Source organism: Sarcophilus harrisii, chromosome 4 (assembly GCF_902635505.1).
Source record: "Sarcophilus harrisii chromosome 4, mSarHar1.11, whole genome shotgun sequence".
In the NCBI taxonomy this organism is placed as follows: domain Eukaryota; kingdom Metazoa; phylum Chordata; class Mammalia; order Dasyuromorphia; family Dasyuridae; genus Sarcophilus; species Sarcophilus harrisii.
In genome coordinates this window covers 96,083,452-96,103,390 of record NC_045429.1, presented here as the reverse complement: position 1 = coordinate 96,103,390, position 19,939 = coordinate 96,083,452, and the positions used below count along the sequence as shown (strand labels likewise).

The 19,939-nt window shown below is 33.9% G+C and overlaps 1 protein-coding gene across 2 annotated transcripts in view; it reads left to right on the top strand.

Moving 5' to 3' along the window:
* The window catches only part of KDM5B (lysine demethylase 5B), a 64,257-nt gene that overhangs the window by 35,170 nt on the left and 9,148 nt on the right, over positions 1–19,939 (top strand). For both annotated transcript variants that reach the window (XM_031937152.1, XM_031937151.1), the window contains 14 exons: positions 351–509; positions 1,214–1,333; positions 2,211–2,369; positions 3,026–3,207; positions 4,327–4,489; positions 7,215–7,334; positions 8,116–8,310; positions 10,457–10,638; positions 10,839–10,963; positions 12,272–12,422; positions 12,515–12,629; positions 13,690–14,045; positions 15,056–15,194; positions 19,512–19,691. In XM_031937152.1, coding sequence (XP_031793012.1) covers positions 351–509; positions 1,214–1,333; positions 2,211–2,369; positions 3,026–3,207; positions 4,327–4,489; positions 7,215–7,334; positions 8,116–8,310; positions 10,457–10,638; positions 10,839–10,963; positions 12,272–12,422; positions 12,515–12,629; positions 13,690–14,045; positions 15,056–15,194; positions 19,512–19,691 — 2,346 coding nt within the window. The remainder of the gene's footprint in view (positions 1–350; positions 510–1,213; positions 1,334–2,210; positions 2,370–3,025; positions 3,208–4,326; positions 4,490–7,214; positions 7,335–8,115; positions 8,311–10,456; positions 10,639–10,838; positions 10,964–12,271; positions 12,423–12,514; positions 12,630–13,689; positions 14,046–15,055; positions 15,195–19,511; positions 19,692–19,939) is intronic.

Genomic DNA, 19,939 nt, shown 5'->3' with positions numbered 1-19,939 from the left:
ACAATCATTATTGAGTGTATTACATATATATTCACACTTCAAATTCCTGTGAAATGATTATTTTCTTATATAATTTATTTTCTTATATAATAAGTGTTTAGCTCAGATAATTATTTAGTGATTTATTTTTTAATTTTGGTTAAACATAAAATCTTTGGATTTTATGTTTAAGAGGGTTATTTGTTAAAGTAAGGATTTGCTTGAAGAAAAAAGGTACAGTTATGGGTGTTGGGATGAGAAGAGAGATTAATAGGTTAATTAACTCTCAAATCCCCTTCAGTCTTAGAATTTTATAAAATCACATGTGAGTGCACATTGCCCTGTTAAAAAGACAATTTCTGATATTACAGGTGGATCTATATGTCTGCCTCTTGTGTGGCAGTGGCAATGATGAGGATCGCCTTCTTTTGTGTGATGGCTGTGATGATAGCTACCATACTTTCTGCTTGATTCCACCTCTTCATGATGTTCCCAAGGGAGACTGGAGGTGCCCTAAATGTTTGGCTCAGGTAAGATTAGAACTTGGGTATTGCTTTAACATGTGTAGTGAGGTACATTGAACTTTTAAAAATTGAATTTGTTCTTTTCAATTATTGAGAATTTAAACAAATTCTTAATTTATTCAAGAGTTACAAAATGAAACTCTTGCAACAAATATGCATTGTTGAGCAAAAAAAATTTCCATATTTGGTGTAGAAAAAAAGGAAAGCTTTATTATTGAAACAGATGACAAAACCAAGAGAGGCTTAGGAAAAATAGGAAGCCCCTGAAGATGTTGGTTTTCACAAAGATTTACATGACAAGTATATAGTATAAGCTGTCAGTTTTATTGGTATTATTTTTCTTGGCTTAAAATTTTTGACCAGATTTAGGATGTTATTTTCTTTTAGATATTGTAAATTTCCTTCTTCAGCAAGGAGATGTGACATGTGATATTTGGCTTGCGTACTATAATTTGATACAAGTAGGAATCCTGCTAGATTTCTTGTAGGTTTCAGATAGCTTCTATATTTTGAATATTTCATGCATTCATTTGTTTTTTATCAGTTGAAATTGGGGAAATTGATTGGTTAGCATGAAATTATATATAGTATATTATATCTATATAGCTACATATTATAGAGCTAAAATTTTGTGGGTTTAGAAGAGTCACCTGCTCATCTTTTTTGGATGTCATTTTAGTGGAAATAATTTCTTTTTTCTTTTGTTTTAGGAATGTAATAAGCCTCAGGAAGCATTTGGTTTTGAACAGGCAGCCAGAGACTACACACTTCGCACTTTTGGGGAAATGGCAGATGCATTCAAGTCAGACTATTTCAACATGCCTGTCCATGTATGTATATGGCTTGAATTTTGAAACTCTGCTAATTTGAAATCTAGATCATGATGTACATATATAACATTTAAAATACCCTGTATTTTATATAGTCTTAACTAATACAGAATAAATGTGAAATTTCATGTTAAACACAGGCAATTTATATTTTTATATTGTCTTATACAGTTTTCAGTATTTTTGTAGGAGTTTATTTTATTCTTACCATAACTCTTATCTTGTTGATAGTGTGTGAATCTGAAGGAATGGGGAATTGAGGACTTCCTCTATCGGGTTTTTAAAGAAGTCACTATATTAGAACTTGAATCTGGATTATTCATCCTTTAAGCCTAGCATTAATTCCAGCATATTGTATTGTTTTAGCATTAATTACTGCTTGTATTTGCATTCTTCATTCTGTTTTCTAGGATGGATATAGTAGCATACCATATGAAGGGGTATTTGTTCACTCAGTTTTTGTTTTTTTTTTTCCGGACAATTTCCTTGCCTATGAAACAGGGAAAATGATGTGTCTCCACTGAAATGTTATGAGCTAATTTACATGAAAAGTGTTTCAAGAAGTATAAGATTATTAAAACAGGGCTAGGGTAACTAGATAGTAAGGTTGTTAGTGTGAAAATGGAATGCTTCATTACTGATTTCCAAACAAAATCTCCTTCCCCCCCTTCCCTTTTTGATAGTAGGAAATCCTAAATTTCATTGTAATTTACAACACAATATTTAGAAAGGGAAATTTTATTACTGGTTTTGGTCCTTGGGCCATTGGTAGAAGGAACACTTTTTTTTCTTAAATGACCATGCTATGCTTCCTCTTTGAGAATTGGAACTTTTAGTGAGGGAATTCATTCCTTGGCTCCTTTTGTTTCATTTCCAGATGGTTCCCACAGAGCTGGTGGAGAAAGAATTTTGGCGTCTGGTAAGCACCATTGAAGAGGATGTCACAGTGGAGTATGGTGCTGATATCGCCTCTAAAGAATTTGGCAGTGGTTTTCCTGTTCGAGATGGAAAAATAAAACTCTCCCCAGGGGAGGAGGTAAGATTCTAAACCTCAGACATTTATGTTTCAGAATGTGAAAACTATAGAAATGTGGAAATAGAGATCCTTTAATGGATATCCGTTAGCAATTGTATTGTATCTCTGGCATTATTACACTGAATTATTATGGTCTGTGTGTAGTCTGTCACGTCATATTATATTACTTGCAATTCCAATATAGTTGAGGATTTTTCAGCTTCTGGAATATAGTACAGAAATTTTAATGATTTTAGTAGAACTGTTCAAGTATTGGATAAATATGTGGTGTAGAAATTTATATTTTAAACCCTGAGGAGCTTATAATTTATATGTACAAGATTCTTTTATTTATATTTTTTATATTTATATTTTTATATTTTTTTATTTATAGATCTTTTATTAAGAAATCAATGTGTTCCTTTCACAAAGTGGTTGTTAGCATCAAAAATAAGAAGCTGCCTTGAAATAAATTTAGGCTATAAAAGGCTATAGAGTAGATTCTCTACTCTCCAGCCTTCTTAGGTAGTATTTCCTACCCAATATAAAAATGATTAATTTCATCTGGTGTGATTTATTATTTAATTAAAGTGATTAGTGATTTTGAAGACAAATTGATGAATTTGATGTAAAATATAAGATAAGCTTGGGTTTTTTTTTGTCTTATTGACTTTTAGGAATATCTTGATAGTGGCTGGAATTTGAACAACATGCCTGTAATGGAGCAATCTGTCCTTGCTCATATTACTGCTGATATATGTGGCATGAAGCTACCCTGGCTGTATGTGGGAATGTGTTTTTCTTCATTTTGTTGGCACATTGAAGACCATTGGAGCTATTCAATTAATTATCTGCACTGGTAAGAGATTCCAAAAGAAATTTTGTGGTGGGGGGAGAGGGTATCGAGGGTGTGTTTTATAACTAAATATTCTTTTAGATCTCCCTTCCTCCTCCGTTAGTTATCTAGTTTCTGATAGCAGAATTATTGACCTAATCCAGGAAAATACCTTATGGTAGTTAGTTTGTCCTTTTGCAGGGGTAATGTTATCATGTTATCATAATATTTCTATTCTCCTTTTCAGTCACTTGACATTTATCTTTGTACTACTCTAGACAACTCAGTTGATCAGCAGTGTAGGATGTCTTTTTAAAAGTTTTCCTTCACTGCAATGTAATATTAGCTCATTCTTGCCATTTATTTTTTAGTTTCTGGCTTGTCATACTTTCATATTTATTCTCTGAGAATCTAGCATATTTTAGTTCTTTTCTTGGCAAATCATTGTATAACTACCTATTTCTAAGTGATGTAACTATATAGGTAGGCCTTAAGTTGTGCACCAACTTTACTGCTTCCTAAATACTTCGAAAATAAACTTCTTCCCTCATTTGGTTTATCTTTTCATATGCCCCTTTATTTTGGTTCCTACATAAGAAGAGGGCTGAGAAGAGAACCTTTGTCAACCTTTGTATGTAAAGTAGCTGCTCTGCTTTTCTTCCTTGGCAATTGCTTCCAGATGTTGATGAAGATGATACCATATTTTCTTGGGATGTCACAGAATAATTTGTTGAAGGTGTTTTAAAGATGTTGAGCCTCTATAGAAATGCTAATTGTCTTATTAGCTTTCCATTAACCTCAATTGTTAGAGTGGGCAATGTAGATTGTATTGCCATCCCTCATTCACCCCAAATTCTAGCCTATATCTGGTTTAAGAAATAGTATCAATCTTAATCCTAAACTTTTGAATATTGCAAATTCTTAGAAATCTTATCTGATTGTTTTCTATGGGATTTTATTAAAAAAAACAAAACAAAACAAAAAAGCTCATTTTCTAATTGTTTGCTGTTTGACCATGCCCTTATAGAAGTCATTTGAAATAGGACTTGAAAATAGGAAGATTTCAAGATATCACATTGTAGGGCAAGGACTAGTGAAGGAACTGTTACATGTTTATTTTTTTTTTCCCTAAATTGTTTGTAGGGGGGAGCCAAAAACGTGGTATGGAGCCCCAGGTTATGCAGCAGAGCAACTGGAAGATGTAATGAAGAAACTGGCTCCAGAGCTCTTTGTGTCCCAGCCAGATCTCCTCCACCAGCTTGTCACCATTATGAACCCAAATACCCTAATGGCTCACGGTGTGCCTGTATGTTTTAAGCTTTTACCCTATTGCCACTCTTCCATTGTTTCATTTTTTTTTTCCTCTCCCTTTTCCAGACATTCACTATTTTTTGTGAAGTTGTTTCAGTTCTAAGAATTTCTCACATAGCATAATTCGATAGCAGAAATGGCTGTTTGGTGTATTTTAATATAGCATATATTCCATGAAGCCAGTGTGTTTTTAAGATGTAAAAACCAACTCAGAGTGCAACCAGTAATTAGATACACTATTACAAATAAGGAAAATGTACTTTGTCAACCTAAACCTTATTTTTTTTTTTTTGTTTTGGATTTGCCGCCTCAAATGGCGTTCTCTACACTGCCATTTGCATGGATAGTTCACAGATATATGGAGGTCAAGGATCATAGATTGAGAATGGAAAATGCCTATTTCATTGTGTTCATTTTACAAATTAGGAAATTGGTGCTGAGAAGTTTAGTGATAATACCTGGAGTCTTACAGGCATGAGTGATAGAGCTCAGATTTAATCTATGCTTTCCTGATTGCAAAATCATTGCTTTTTCCATTGAATTTCTTGGACCATTCCATCAGCACAACTCTGGTATTCAGTTTGGTATCTATTTCTGGCAACCAAATTTCTGGGAAAATGACAAGCTTGGGACATCCAGAAGAGGATGATCTGAATTTTGAGAGAACAAGAAGATATGGAATGCAAGAAGTAGTTGAAGGAATTGTAAATGTTAAAAGATGAATGTTAGGTGAAAAGCTTTAGGAAAATGATGATCATTTTGGAGTGTTAATAGGACTGCTTTGTGGAAAGAGATACTAATTAGCTTTTTTTTTTTTTTTTTTACTGGGCTCACCCCCCAAAAAAACTAGGAACAGTGAGTGAAGTTACATAGAGCCAGATTGCAGTATGATAGAAGGAAGGATTTCCTAGTCACCTACTTAATGCCATGGATAAGAGTTCAAGACTTGGAAGTGGGGAAGACCTGAGTTTGAATGCAATTATTTACTAGTTCTATGACCCTGGGCAGGTTCTATGACTTTGCTGCAATTTTCTCAACTGTAAAAGGGAATAATAATTATCCACCTCACAAGGTTGTGAAGATCACATGAGTTAATAGTAAAAAATGCTTTGCAAACCTTAAAACTATTCAAATGCAAGCTATATATGTTTGCTAGTTGCTCAAAAAATGAAATTGTGGCTGCATTGGTATGTTCATGGGTTAAAGGATGTTTGTGGCTATATGTTATAGGGAGACTCTTTTTTTCTTCAGTGTTTTTTATCAAATACATATTTTCAACATTCATTTTTGTAATATTTTGTGTTTCAATTTTTTCTCCCTCTCCCTTACCACCTCCTCCCCAAGACAACAAATAATCTGATAATATAATTAAATATGTGCAATTCATTATAGAAAAATTCTTGATCAGTTAATACCTGGACTGATTTTATTTTCTTGGAACAACTTGCATGCCTTACTATACTGCCAATATAAATTATTAATCTGTGAATGTTTTTCTGTGAATGTTGCTGAATTATTATTTACTGTGGCTAACTCATTTTGTAAAGAATAAGGTTGTCGTTGTTCCAACTTGTACACATAGAAATTGTATCTCCTTAGTTCATAATGTCTACACAACGTATAATTTAAAATCAAAGATGATTGAAAAGATCTAAGTCTAGTCCAAGGTAGGGTGGTGAAGTCAGAGTTTGTTATTTGAATGTTCAGAGATAACACTTAATAGTTTTTTGAGTGCCATATTTTGGTGTAGAAAATAGTTGTATGTACTATTGTTCCCAACATCCTGTAGTACTAGTACTCTTTTTCCCATATCAAGATCTCCATGCCTCCATAAACTTTTTCATAAGTAGTTATAAGAAACATTCATTTATTTGTCAATTTTTAGAAGCCAGTTATCTGGTGTAAGAAGTAAGCTGAATTTGCCATGAGAGACTCTCAAAAGTTACCTTGATATAGGTACTTTCAGAGCTTGCATGTCCATTGACCATAACTTCAAGAAGCCCAAGTCACCTCCATGTAGAGCAAGGCATCAGGTTTTGGTTTTAGTGGAGCTTTAACAGAATTGTCAACATTATGATGTCATTATCCTTTGCCCCTAATGAGGATAACCAGGAATCTTTCTTTGATTTCAAATAATGTGACCTAAAATTTAGACAATTGCTGAAATGACTCCCATTATATCCAGTTAGAATTTCCTTTCATTTTATATTTTAGCTTAATATTTGCAATGGGTTATCATCATCATCATCATCTCACTTATATAATGTTTTAAGGAAAAATACGAGTCCTTTTGTATAACCATCATAGGCTAATTTTAAAGTTAATTTTTAGCAATGTGTTTTTGGTGGGGAGGAGAAGGCAGTTTGTGACAGAAATAAGTGATCTTTCCAGAGATGTCCACATTGATAATAAGATTGACGTGTGTTGCCTGGAATAGCTCAGAAAAGAGCAATATTAGACTACGTCTACCGAACTGCTGTTCTGACCTCATTGTTGTATGTCTGTGAACCCTGGACAGTCTACCAAAACCATGCCAGGAAACTGAATTGCTTCCATTTGAATCTATTAGTGCAACTTGTCCTCAGAAGTCGGCTTTCTCATCCACTGAATGAAGTTTTATTTAGTACCATTTACTGATGTATGCATGTGACTTGATCACCTCTGTGATTTCATATGCTTTCTTTTTATATGTATGTATTCTTTTTATTTCTTTCTATTAGGTTTACCGAACTAATCAGTGTGCTGGCGAGTTTGTGATTACCTTTCCAAGAGCCTATCACAGTGGTTTTAACCAGGGCTTCAATTTTGCTGAAGCAGTTAATTTCTGCACTGTTGATTGGGTATGTAGTAAGACATGTTAAAAATTTTTTGATTTTCTGTGTTTCATGTATAAATTGTTTTTTAAATTGCCACATGGACGTCCAGTCAACTTAAAAGTGGTCATTTTAGTTAACAGTAGTTTAAATTTTGGTTGTTGAACTATACTTGACCCTCTTAATGATTAGTTTGCTCCAAAAATGTATATATGTATATTTTAATTTTAATGAGTTGAATTAGAGCATTATTTGTTCTGCCTGATTGCTGACAAAACTTAGATTGTAAATTCCCTGAGGGCATGATCTGTCTTTTGCCTCTTTTTTTGAATACTCATCCTCATACAGCTACTTGGCACATAGAGCTTAATGATTTATTGATTAAATATTGATTAAATATTATTAAATATTGATTATTAAATATTAAATAAATATTAAAATTTAAATATTAAATATTATTAAATATTGATTAAAAATTGATTAAAGCTTTATTGATTGAAAACTTAATTTTCTAAAATTTCTCTCCTAGCCTTTTTTGCTTTTTCAATCTCATGTTTTTGGCATATCATTTTTATCAAAAAATTTCCTGAAACAAATTGCTAATTGGACCAAAGGATTTTGTAGTGTATGAAGCTGTTTCACTGAATTCTTCTGAAGAAAGTTGTTTTTAAAATAGTTTTATCTGTTTTACATAGATTGAACATTGCTTTAACATGAGCTAGTATAGTTTAAAAAATCAGATCTACAAAACACATTATGAGGCCATCCTCTTGTCTTTTTCCATTGAAGTATTTATCTTTTGATACAGCTTCCATTAGGACGTCAGTGTGTGGAGCATTATCGGTTGCTGAACCGATATTGTGTATTTTCTCATGATGAGATGATTTGTAAAATGGCCTCCAAAGCTGATGTATTAGATGTGGTCGTTGCTTCAACTGTTCAGAAAGATATGGCCATTATGATTGAAGATGAAAAGATCTTAAGGGAGACTGTTCGCAAGTTGGTAAGGTTTTTGGATTAAGGCTATTATGCTTGTGTTGTCATTTTAGAATTTTTATGTGTATATCAAAATTTTATTGGCAGGTCATTCATAATAAGTTGCATTAAATAATGAGTGATCCTATCTCCCATCTTTCTTTAAAAAAACAAAAACTGAACTTTACCCAGGAAGGGTTTATTTTTGTTTTTTTAAAGTCAGTTTGTGACTTTTGCCTTTTGGAAATCTGTTTTTATTTTGTTTGTTAGGATTATATACTAGTACAAAGCATTTGAACTTTCCAGGTTACTCGGGATTAAGGCAGTGACTATTGAATCATGCCCCTTGAAATGTTCCTGACAAAAAACAAACTTTTTTGAGTTTTTGTCGTTATCCATTCTCTGGAACAGGTTCTGTTGAAATAATTTAAATATACATATTATCTCCCTGTAAAGGATAAGAATAATCCACAGACTTTTTAATATATCCTGCATAAATCACAAGTCCAGATTTTATAGCTAATTTTATTTGAACTGGTGAATTATATAAAGTATGTATATTTTTCATATTAAAAAAAAACCAAGGCACAGAGAGGCAATAACAATTTTATCCTTATATTATCCGTGGGAGGTAAGGTGCTATTATTAATTTCCATTTTATAAAGATCAGACAGAGATTAAAGTGACTTGCCTAGGGTCAAATAGCTAGTAAGTATCTGAGCTGGAATTTGAACTAGCTGACTCCAAATAGGCTACCCAGTTGCACACTTTTTTGTATTGCCTGGAAGGATTATTATTATTTTTATTTAAAGCATTAAAGCATTAAGGATTATTTAAATGTTTATTTATTTATTTTAATTTAATAGCCTTTTATTTACAGGATATATACATGGGTAACTTTACAGCATTAACAATTGCCAAACCTCTTGTTCCAATTTTTCACCACTTAGCCACCCACCCCCTCCCCTAGATGGTAGGATGACCAGTAGATGTTAAATATATTAAAATATAAATTAGATACACAATAAGTATACATGACCAAAACATTATTTTGCTGTACAAAAAGAATCAGACTCTGAAATATTGTACAATTAGCTTGTGAAGGAAATCAAAAATGCAGGTGTGCATAAATATAGGGATTGGGAATTCAATGTAATGGTTTTTAGTCATCTCCCAGAGTTCTTTTTCTGGGTATAGCTAGTTCAGTTCATTACTGCTCCATTAGAAATGATTTGGTTGATCTCGTTGCTGAGGATGGCCAGGTCCATCAGAACTGGTCATCATCTAGTATTGTTGAAGTATATAAATGATCTCCTGGTCCTGCTCATTTCACTCAGCATCAGTTCGTGTAAGTCTCTCCAGGCCTTTCTGAAATCATCCTGTTGGTCATTTCTTACAGAACAGTAATATTCCTAAATGTTTATTTTCTACTGCATCTAAAGAAAACTTAAAATCAAAGATCTAAAGGGAAAGCTTCCTTTTTTTTTTTTTTTTTATGATCCATTCTATTATCTGACAATACTCTTGTTCTTATTGCAGATTTTTCTACTTCTAGTGGAAAAACCAAAAATGAAGGCCCCTTTTCTTTCTGATAGCCCTTTATTTAAAAAGAAGACTAGAGTCCCAAGCCATATAATTACTATTCCACTTAATCTTGTCTTTTTCAGTTCAATTTCTGATCATGATTCATCTGTATTGATCTTCCCATGGCAACTATTCTGTGTATAAGTCTAAATAAAGTTCTCTGTAAGACTCAGCTATTTTAATCATTTTAATATTTTGTATCAATATCAGTAATTACTTTAATATTTAATCATGTTAATTATTTTAATCGTTATATTAAACATCTACATTCTCAGAGCTAGTAATCTAGTATCAACCTGATCAATGTGGACATCTTACTGTCCTGTGTTCCTGTGTGCTGTGAAGTTCCTATGTAGTGTTGGTTTTTCATATCCAAAGTTCACCTATGACAGCAGCACTTTCAGAGGCAAAAAAAAGTTTATTGAAAAGTTTAAAGAAAAGTTTATAGAAAAGTTTAAATTTACCATATTATACCTTTGCTTTCCCACACTCTTTCTCTTAACTTTCCTATTCATCAAAAATTTTTTTTTCCCTATGCTTGGTGGTTTATACAATCTTTTCGGAGCTTTCTAAAGCAAACTTTATTGTAGGGAGTAATCGATTCAGAACGAATGGATTTTGAACTGTTGCCAGATGATGAACGCCAGTGCATAAAATGCAAGACAACATGTTTCATGTCTGGGGTGTCCTGTTCTTGTAAACCTGGGCTGCTGGTGTGTCTCCATCATGTAGAAGATTTGTGTTCTTGTCCTGCCTATAAGTATAAGCTGGGGTGAGTAGAACTATTTCTTTCAAGGGAAATATCTTAAGAATAGTATAATGCTTAAAGATATCTTTGTGAGAGCATGCCATTTTTTTCTACATTCCTAGTCTTCATATACATTATTATTACAATAATATTTTGGATAGAAATTTTTTGTCCTGCGTTATTTTATTTTTGTGATGTGTATAAGTAGGTTTTCTTGCTTCTAGGTACAGATATACTCTGGATGACCTATATCCTATGATGAATGCCCTGAAACTCCGAGCAGAATCGTATAATGAATGGGCATTGAATGTGAATGAAGCTTTGGAAGCCAAGATCAACAACAAAAAAAGTATGTGATACAATAAAGGTGATGCTGTTTGCTCATCTGAAAAGCACATAAAACATAATGATCATTAGTAATAAAGCTTTGAATAATTTTTTTCTAGCTTTCTAGACAAATCTTAAACTAATGGAAGACTTAAAACTAGAAGTCCATGGTTATATATAGACCTAGTTGTTGTGTGTGCATCTGTGTTACTTACAAAGCAAAATGTAGATAACTACCTCTTATTTTTGTCTTAAAATCCCTTTCCCTTCTGTATATTAATTTGTATCACCAAGTTTTCTTGTATAGTATTGTTTACTTTTGATGACTATTTTGCCTTATCCACTGAATGAAACATCTTAAAACTTCTAGTCTAAGGGGTGAAAGTTTTTATCTTTGTATATAGGAGGTGGAGGTACATATTTTGCCAGAACTGGAGATAATTTTGACTTTAAGGGAAGTATTTTATTTGATTAAATTTGTGAAATGCTGTCCTGTCACTGTGTAAAGCTACTTGAAAACAAGATCTATATCATTCTTTATTATTTATCAATATTATTTATTCTTTATCATTCAAGAAAAGTTTCTCTTGCTTTTATTGTAGAAAGTAGTTGGTTTCTCTTTTCTATCTTCTTTCAATCATCTTTTGAGATCTTTGGCACCACAACCAGCCTTGTTTTCTCCTGTCCCTCAGAATTCTTCCCTTTTTTAATAAAATGGAAGTATCTTTTTAAAAAAAAATACAAAGAATGCTAACTAAAGTCTCCTATATAAAAGAGGTTGCTTCATCAATTAGAGCAGGTTGTACTTTTTGCATTTTATAATGAACGTTTTTATTCTACAATATAACTACTTCTAATTTCTTGGTTTTTGTGGGAGCAGACAATTTTATACTTTAACTTTTAATATATAGTTAGTATTTTATTTCAAATACATGTAAAGATAATTTTCAACATTTTTGTAAGATTTTGTGTCAAATTTTCCTTCCCTTCCTTACGTCCCTCCTCCCTAAGACAGCAAGAAATCGGATATAGATTACACATAAAGTGGTTTTAAATATATTTCCATATTTGTCATACATTTCATTTGTAATAATGTATACTGAAGATCAGCTCTAGACATAAAATAAGATCCAATCTGATTTATCCTGCATGGTAAGGTTTGTTGCTGAGTGCTGTTAGATATGAGATATCTTCTTTGTGTACTTATTTAGGGAAATAAAAGGTAGGGCTAATAAATGGACACTGGTGGCAGATAATGGCTTACATATTAGTTTTATATATATTTTTATTTAAGAATATTTCTTTGTTTATAAGCTTGTGTTGTTTCTAGGCCTCATCAACTTTAAGGCTCTGATAGAAGAATCTGAAATAAAGAAATTTCCTGACAATGATCTTTTGCGCCATCTTCGCTTAGTCACACAGGATGCTGATAAGTGTGCATCTGTGGCACAGCAGCTACTCAATGGCAAAAGGCAGACTAGGTATGGAGACAGGTTTGACTTGGAAATAGGGTGGAACATGCTAAAAACCCATGGCTTATAGTTTTAATGAGACTTCTTGGTTATTTTTGTAGGTACCGTTCTGGTGGAGGGAAATCCCAGAATCAGTTGACCGTCAATGAGCTTCGACTTTTTGTGAAACAACTATATGCTCTTCCGTGCATTCTCAGTCAAACACCGCTCCTGAAGGTGGGAGATCGGTTGGGGGCACATTTTCTCATCAATCTGCTTACTGGGGTGGTTGAATTAGATGACCAGGATAATATCCTAGGGATGCTTTCATGGAAACATTTTTTTAAAAATTGTTGCATAAAGTTGTACTAAACCTTTGGAAAAAAGTCTGTTTTGCAATAATCTTTTACCTGTTGTGAATTTGAGATAGTAATATTTTTTCTAAGAATTCTTTCCTTAATTAGTCCTTTCATTTTAGTGTGTACTTTTTAGTACTAGTCTTTTGTAAAGAATGCTTCTTTAGAGCAGGGAGATTTGAGCTCTTTGCTTTAGTTACTAGTTTTGTGGGCATTGCTCCACCTTTAGGGATCATCATACTATTAATTAATTTTTAAATTTCTTTGTATTTTTAAGACACATTGCTTTATGAATCACCATACTATTAATTTCAAGGCTGTGGGGGAAGCACTTTTAAAAGTGCTATCTAGCATTTTTTATCTATATTACTGTCCTTCAGAGGCTGTCAGAATAGTAAAAGGATATTTAGGGAGCTTGCCTCAAAACCAGGAAGACTTGGGCTCAAGTTTCATCTGTAACATACCCTGCCAGTGATTTCTTCCTTGGAAAAGGCCCTTTGCTTTAGTGGGCTTTCTCAATCTTAAAAGTGGGATTCTGGCTTGCATTGATAGAGAGAGGGAGTTTCCTTATCTGGAGGTTCTTAAAACCAAGGAAATCATAGGTGTAGTTCCTGTCTGTCTGTGCACTTAAAAAAAAACTGTTTTTCCAGTTAACAAAAATTTTTTGCCTCACCCAGTAGGGGAGGGAAGGTGGGGACATACATACATACCTCTTGTAAGACATTATGTATAGTTAAGACAAACAGAATTCACATTGGCTGTGTATAAAAGTTCATCATCTTTCTTGTCAGGAGTTTGGTAGCCATACACATCTTCTTATTAAATTAGTGTGAAGTAAAATCAAGTTCAATTATTAAAATAAGCACTTGACAATCTTGAAACAGTTTTTAGTTTAAAAGTATCTTCATCAGTTGTGGTTAATTCTCCATCTCATTTTCTAGGATCTCTTGAATAGGGTGGAAGATTTCCAACAGCACAGCCAGAAACTACTATCAGAAGAAATGCCCAGTGCTGCTGAGCTGCAGGAGTTGTTGGATGTCAGCTTTGAATTTGATGTTGAGCTTCCACAGCTTTCTGAGATGCGTATCCGTCTGGAACAGGCCCGCTGGCTAGAAGAAGTTCACCGAGCTTGTTTAGATCCCAGCTCCCTCACCCTGGATGATATGAGACGTCTCATTGATTTGGGAGTGGGATTGGCCCCATACTCAGCAGTGGAGAAGGCCATGGCGAGGCTACAGGAGCTGCTTACTGTGTCAGAACATTGGGATGACAAAGCCAGGAGCCTCATCAAGGCCAGGTGAAATTTCATCTTTTTTCCCCCATTTGATAGTGATATTTAAATGGGTGGAAAAGATGTTCCTAAAAAGAAGCAGAATCTGTACCATACTTTTTTAACCCATGGCAGTGAAGTGATCTTTATTTCAGAATTCTTTCTATGTAGAATCCAACTGTTCCATACTCTTCATGGCAAGTGTCAAAACTTAAAGCTACAGCTGGTTGAATAACAAATTGAATGTTATAATAATTTATAAGGAAGAACTCGATAATTAGAATTATTCAGACGTGGAAAAAAGCTACTTATTAGTAGGGATCATCAGAATAATTTGGGAAGTTTTCACAAGAGATTGCAAATTGGACTATTCCTTTGGATTAGATGGTGATAGCCTATTAATTCTTTGGTAATCTGTCCATATGCTACTATTTATTCCCCCTTTTCAACATAATTTTACTAATGTCATTTCTGGCCATGGAACAGGACAAAAAATACTAACATACTTGGAAATCAAGTTCATTTCCTGGTTTTCAGATTACTCTTGTCTTGTATGTAGGATGGAGGAGTGAGGAGTTCAAGGTTGAGGAGAAAGGGGAGGGGCGGGCTACAACACTACTTGTTGTTCTTGTGATTGGATCTAACTTGATCATTTTGATAAGTACCTCTTTGTAGAACAATGCCTAACTTGTAGCATAGAGGGAATTTTCACCAAGTTATCCTTCAAATTTTTTCGGAGTTTTTCGGTAATCACAGAGCACAGAGCCAAGAACAAGGCGCACTGTTCCACACAACAACTTTTATAGACTTTGCAACCATTTAAGTAGGCAGTCAGCCATCACTTGGATTAAATACATGACACAGAAGTGACTGCTATCCATAGCCTAATTGTATTTGAATTGTATTTGAAAATTGAAATCAAAAAGATTTTTGTGTGTAATATACCAAGTTTACTTAATATACTAGTCTTTTGGTTATAGTGTATAAAATTAATTGTCCATCAGATGTTGAATGTATTGAATATCTCATTTCCATAGACCACGACACTCATTAAACAGCCTTGCAGCAGCAGTCAAGGAAATTGAGGAAATTCCAGCATACCTCCCAAATGGCCTTGCTCTGAAAGATGCCGTACAGAAAGCCAGAGACTGGCTTCAGGAAGTAGAAGTCCTTCAGGTTGGTGTAACTTAGGAAAAAAATCCCATTATGGTTGTTTCTACTCATTCCCTATATGTATTTGGCATGTACCTTTTTGGGGGAGTGGGGTGGGGGGGGGGGTTCCTTTTACATTAAGACAAGGGGCCATTATCAGAGTTTAAATATAGCATTGGTACAATTTTGGGTAAAGGGGATTATACTATATATATATATGCTTCTTTCTAGCTTTTTGTGCCCAGGTACCCCATCTCTTCCTCCCCTTCTATTTTTCAGTTCGGTTTCCTCTAGACGGTTTTTTGTTGTTAAACTTCATCCCTCTTTTTCCTTATTGTCTGTGGTAGTACAAGAAGATGAAGAGAGAGTAGGAGATAATAGGTTATCAGAACTTGAAGTCAGAGAAGTGGGTCTGGTGACTTGAATTATATTAAACCCAAAGAATAAAAAAGTTTGACAATTTTCTTAATAGTTGCTAAAGAACATCTGACCTGACTGATCTTCTGCATCTAATAGGTATAATAGTCTCAACAAAAGACAAGAGTTAAGCTTATTACCAAAGTGATATGGTAGCACATGTTAAAATGAATTGGATTTTTCCATGCTTCTGACTACTGTGGTCACAATAGTAGTATCATTAACCTTTCTTTAATGTTAATAGACTGAGTAAATCTACCCCATTAGATCATTAATGTGAGATGAGTTGGGGATTTGGAGAACTTTCATTATCTCTGAATGTCCTGTACTTTAGACCTGCTTCCTATTGAGCCAGGATCAAGACCTGGAAAAGGCAAGAAACAGCCTTTCATTACAAAGTCCACAATTAACTTGTTACCTAAATCCAGGTTAATAAAAAGCAAGACATTTTCCCAAAGGTTCTGCCCCCATAACATTACTAAAATCCAATCCTATAGAGATAAACAGTTAATATTTGGCTTTGTGTAGGACCTGTGCATTTTTGGGGGAGCTCTTGTTTCTGTGTTAAAAGTGAAGGTAAAATGTATAAAAAAATGTATAAAAGGTAAAAGTATAAAAGTGTATAAAAATATACTAGAGTGCCCCGAGATAAATTTTAATGATCAGAAATTTGGGGGAGTATTTAGAAAAAACAGATCGGAGATCTCAGTGCAAAAAATATATAACTTTTTCTGCCTTCAACTTCATTTGTATATTGGGGACAAGTTACATCTGACAGATTTTGAGATGAAATTAATAAAAATGCACTTAATAATAAAATGGAAAAATTCAACCAACACAGCCATTTTCTAAATTAAAAATTCATTTTTCTTAATTTGAAATGCTGTCTTTTATTCTTAACCTGGTTTTGTCCAATATTCTCTGGGTTCTTTACTCATCATAAGTTCATTTAAATCTCTGCTGATCGTTTTTTATAGCATAATAATGCTGTATTACATTCATATGCTATTAACTTATTTAGCCATTCCCCAACAGATGGGTATCCAAAAGTAAAGACTTCTTAAAAAAAGTTTATAAGCCAAGTATACCAAAGTTTGTCAACAGACATAATGCCTACAGTACTAAAAGTTAGTTAGTGTGATCATAAAATATCTAGTTCATTCTTGATGATGCTCTTTAATGTGACTTTTTCAAGAAATCTAAATAGTTTTGAGTTCTAGATATTTATTTTTGTGAGTATAATTACAATACAACCAAGAAGTGTGGTAGTTAGTTGATAATGGACAATTTTTAAATCCTTAGATTTGAGTTTTGATGTTTCATAGTTATCTGCCTCATTTTCACCTCTGAAAACTCTGATATCTTTTGCTAACAGACCACCTTGGTACTTTTGTAAGCTTTGTTTCCATGTCTCATGACTGCCTTTCTATGGAATGACCTGTTTTTGTCTAGATGCCTTTTACCAACTTCAACACTTCTCGAGGACCTATGCTACAGTTAATTATTTACTAGGACACACACTTTCCAGCCCAGAGTGGGTACTGTTGGCTAGTTTGATCCTGCGTGGGCCACCTGTTTCTCATTTCTGGGCAGCTAGGTGTGGGGTACAATGGATGAATCCCAAGCTTAATCTTTCTAAGTTTAAACGCACCCGGTCTGAGGCCAGATTTAAACTGTGTGTGCCTCAGTTTTCTCACCTAGAGAAGTATATGGCAAGGCTATTATTCCACAATCCCCAAAAAACCCCAAATGGAATTGGATATGACTGAAATGACAGAACAAGAAGAACTCTGAACTTGAAGTCCATTTCATAATCCAGATCTAGCACTTAATAAATCAATGGTTACGTGATCATGAGCAAGTCCCTGAATGTTTCTATACCTCAGTTTCATAATTGGTAAAATGAGCATAATAGTACAATTCTCAATTTTTGCTGGAGTAACATTCCTAGAAAGTAGTGCAGGCATAAAAAACTATGAATGGTTATATATGTTGAACCAATGAAAAGGAGGGTAAGTTCCAGTGACCACTAAAAACTTTTATCTTTTTGCTAGTGATTGCTGAAAATACTCTTGTCCAAATAGTTATTTATAGCAAAACATTAATCCCAATAATGTGCACACGATAATCAAAAAATAATCCATACAATGTTTATGGAGAGACCTGGGTGAGTTGGTCTGAGATGGGGAAGGGCTTGGGTAGTGATCTCAGAAGTTCTCTGAGGTAATAAAAAAAAGGGGCATCCTACCATTTCTAATATTCTTTTCAACTTTGTGGGACTCTTCCCTGGTGAAAAGCATGTGCTTTGGACTGAATCCCTGGGGTGGTCCTGGTGGTTCTTTGATGCCATGGTATGGGATGGGGAGAGGCAAGTGAGAAGTTATAGCCTCCTTCCAACTTAGTTGTATTTCCAACTTTGTTACTTTGTTGGAGTAGATTCATGAATCCTTTTATGAATACTTCTTTTGCAGATAAAATTGCACCTCTGTTTCTCTAATCCTCATAGCCACCAATGTGCCTGGTTGGGAAAGTTTGCAAATATTAGGATTTGGTATATTTAACTTTAGGAAAGCCATTTGCAAGCCTTCTAGAAACATTGTCACTACAGTCAGCTATTAGTGACAGCTATCAGACTGAAGTGTTACTGAAATGTTGTCCAAAATGTTCTGTTGATTAATGCCTTTTTTATTACCAGGGACAAGGGTGATAACCATGTATTTAAAGGTTATATCTAGAAAGCTTTTGAATGACACAAACAAGAAGCCATTCTATTCATCTTAGTGTTGATATTCACACAAGAGGACATGATGCCATATGAGGGGACAGTGAAGATTATTTGATGAAGCTTCTTTAAAAAAAAAAAACAAATTTGATATCTTCTGTTTTTATATAAGCATATTCCCAGTATACTGCTTCCTTGCTTCCTATGTAACTAATATTTTTTTAAAGACAGAAGGAAAAATAGCATAATTGATCAGTACATTGAAAAATTTTGAAATTCTCCATTTTGTCATGAGACCGATCTGTTTGCATATATGTATGAATTCTTTTGCCAAGATTACTTTTATAGCTGCTAAGATTTAATTGGAAAATGGTGCTTCTCAAAAGGTATGTGAAGAATTCTGTGGATGGAGCACAGGCAAAGTTCTCTTACCTTGAGGAGTTTTTGCTGGTTGGGACAAATATGGACCAGCAGTTAAAGGACAATCAAGGCAAAAATATTAATATAACCTAGATGATGGTGAAAATTGCTTCTTAAATCATTGCTTTCAGGGATGTGACTCACATTTAGCAGCAAAAATTGTTTGTATTTTCTTTTTCAGTATGGTTTATATTTGTGCAAGAAAGAATAAACCAAATAATTTTAATTTTCTGAAATTTCTGAAACATCTTTTTGCGGTATAGCTCCATAACTTATATATATAATGTGTGTGCGTATGTGTGTGTGTGTGTGTGTGTGTGTGTGTGTATATATATATATGTTATACATAACATGTAAAGAGAGGTCTAGGGTAGTTGGGTGGGAAATGGATAGTCCTGGGCTTCAAGTTCAACTCTATGTGACCCTGGGCAACTTAATTTTGTTAGTTTCAGTTTCTTTGTCTGTAAAATGAGCTGGAAAAAGGCAAAACATGCCTGTGTTTTTTGCCAAGAAAACCCCAAATAGGATTACAATCAAATCTGCTAAACTAAGGTTGAATTTGAATAAAGTTTAGGCCATTTCCTGAAATCCCCAGGAATTGTGGAATTGGGTGGTTATCTCTCAAAGACATAGTTCAGTCTCTTGCCTTCTATCTTCTACCAGTGAATTTTACGTTGTTGAAGAATGTTATTTGTTCTTAATCGGAAGAATGAACAGAAAAAACATCCCTCTTGCTTAAAAAAATTTTGTCTTTAATATCAGCTGTTTCTTGATTGTATTAGGCTGGAGGCCGAGTACCAGTGTTAGATACACTAATGGAGCTTGTTTCAAGAGGCCGATCTATCCCTGTGCATCTGAATTCTTTGCCAAGACTAGAATCCCTAGTGGCTGAGGTTCAGTCTTGGAAAGAATGTGCAGCCAATACTTTTCTGATGGAAAATTCTCCATACTCACTCTTAGAGGTAAGATAACTTGAAAATGGCCAACTCAAGTCTCTTCTGGCTCAATAAAATGTATTGCTATTCATATATAAAGTCAAAGTTATATATTCTGAGTTGTTGCTCTATTTTTTTTTTTCCCCTTGTAGGATATAGAATTTGTGCTGAAAAATTTACTACAAAATATACTTGATGATCAGTCCCAGGATACCACTGACTAAGGAAATACTTTTTCTCCCATATAAATCTTATTAGCCTTTAGTTATTAACCC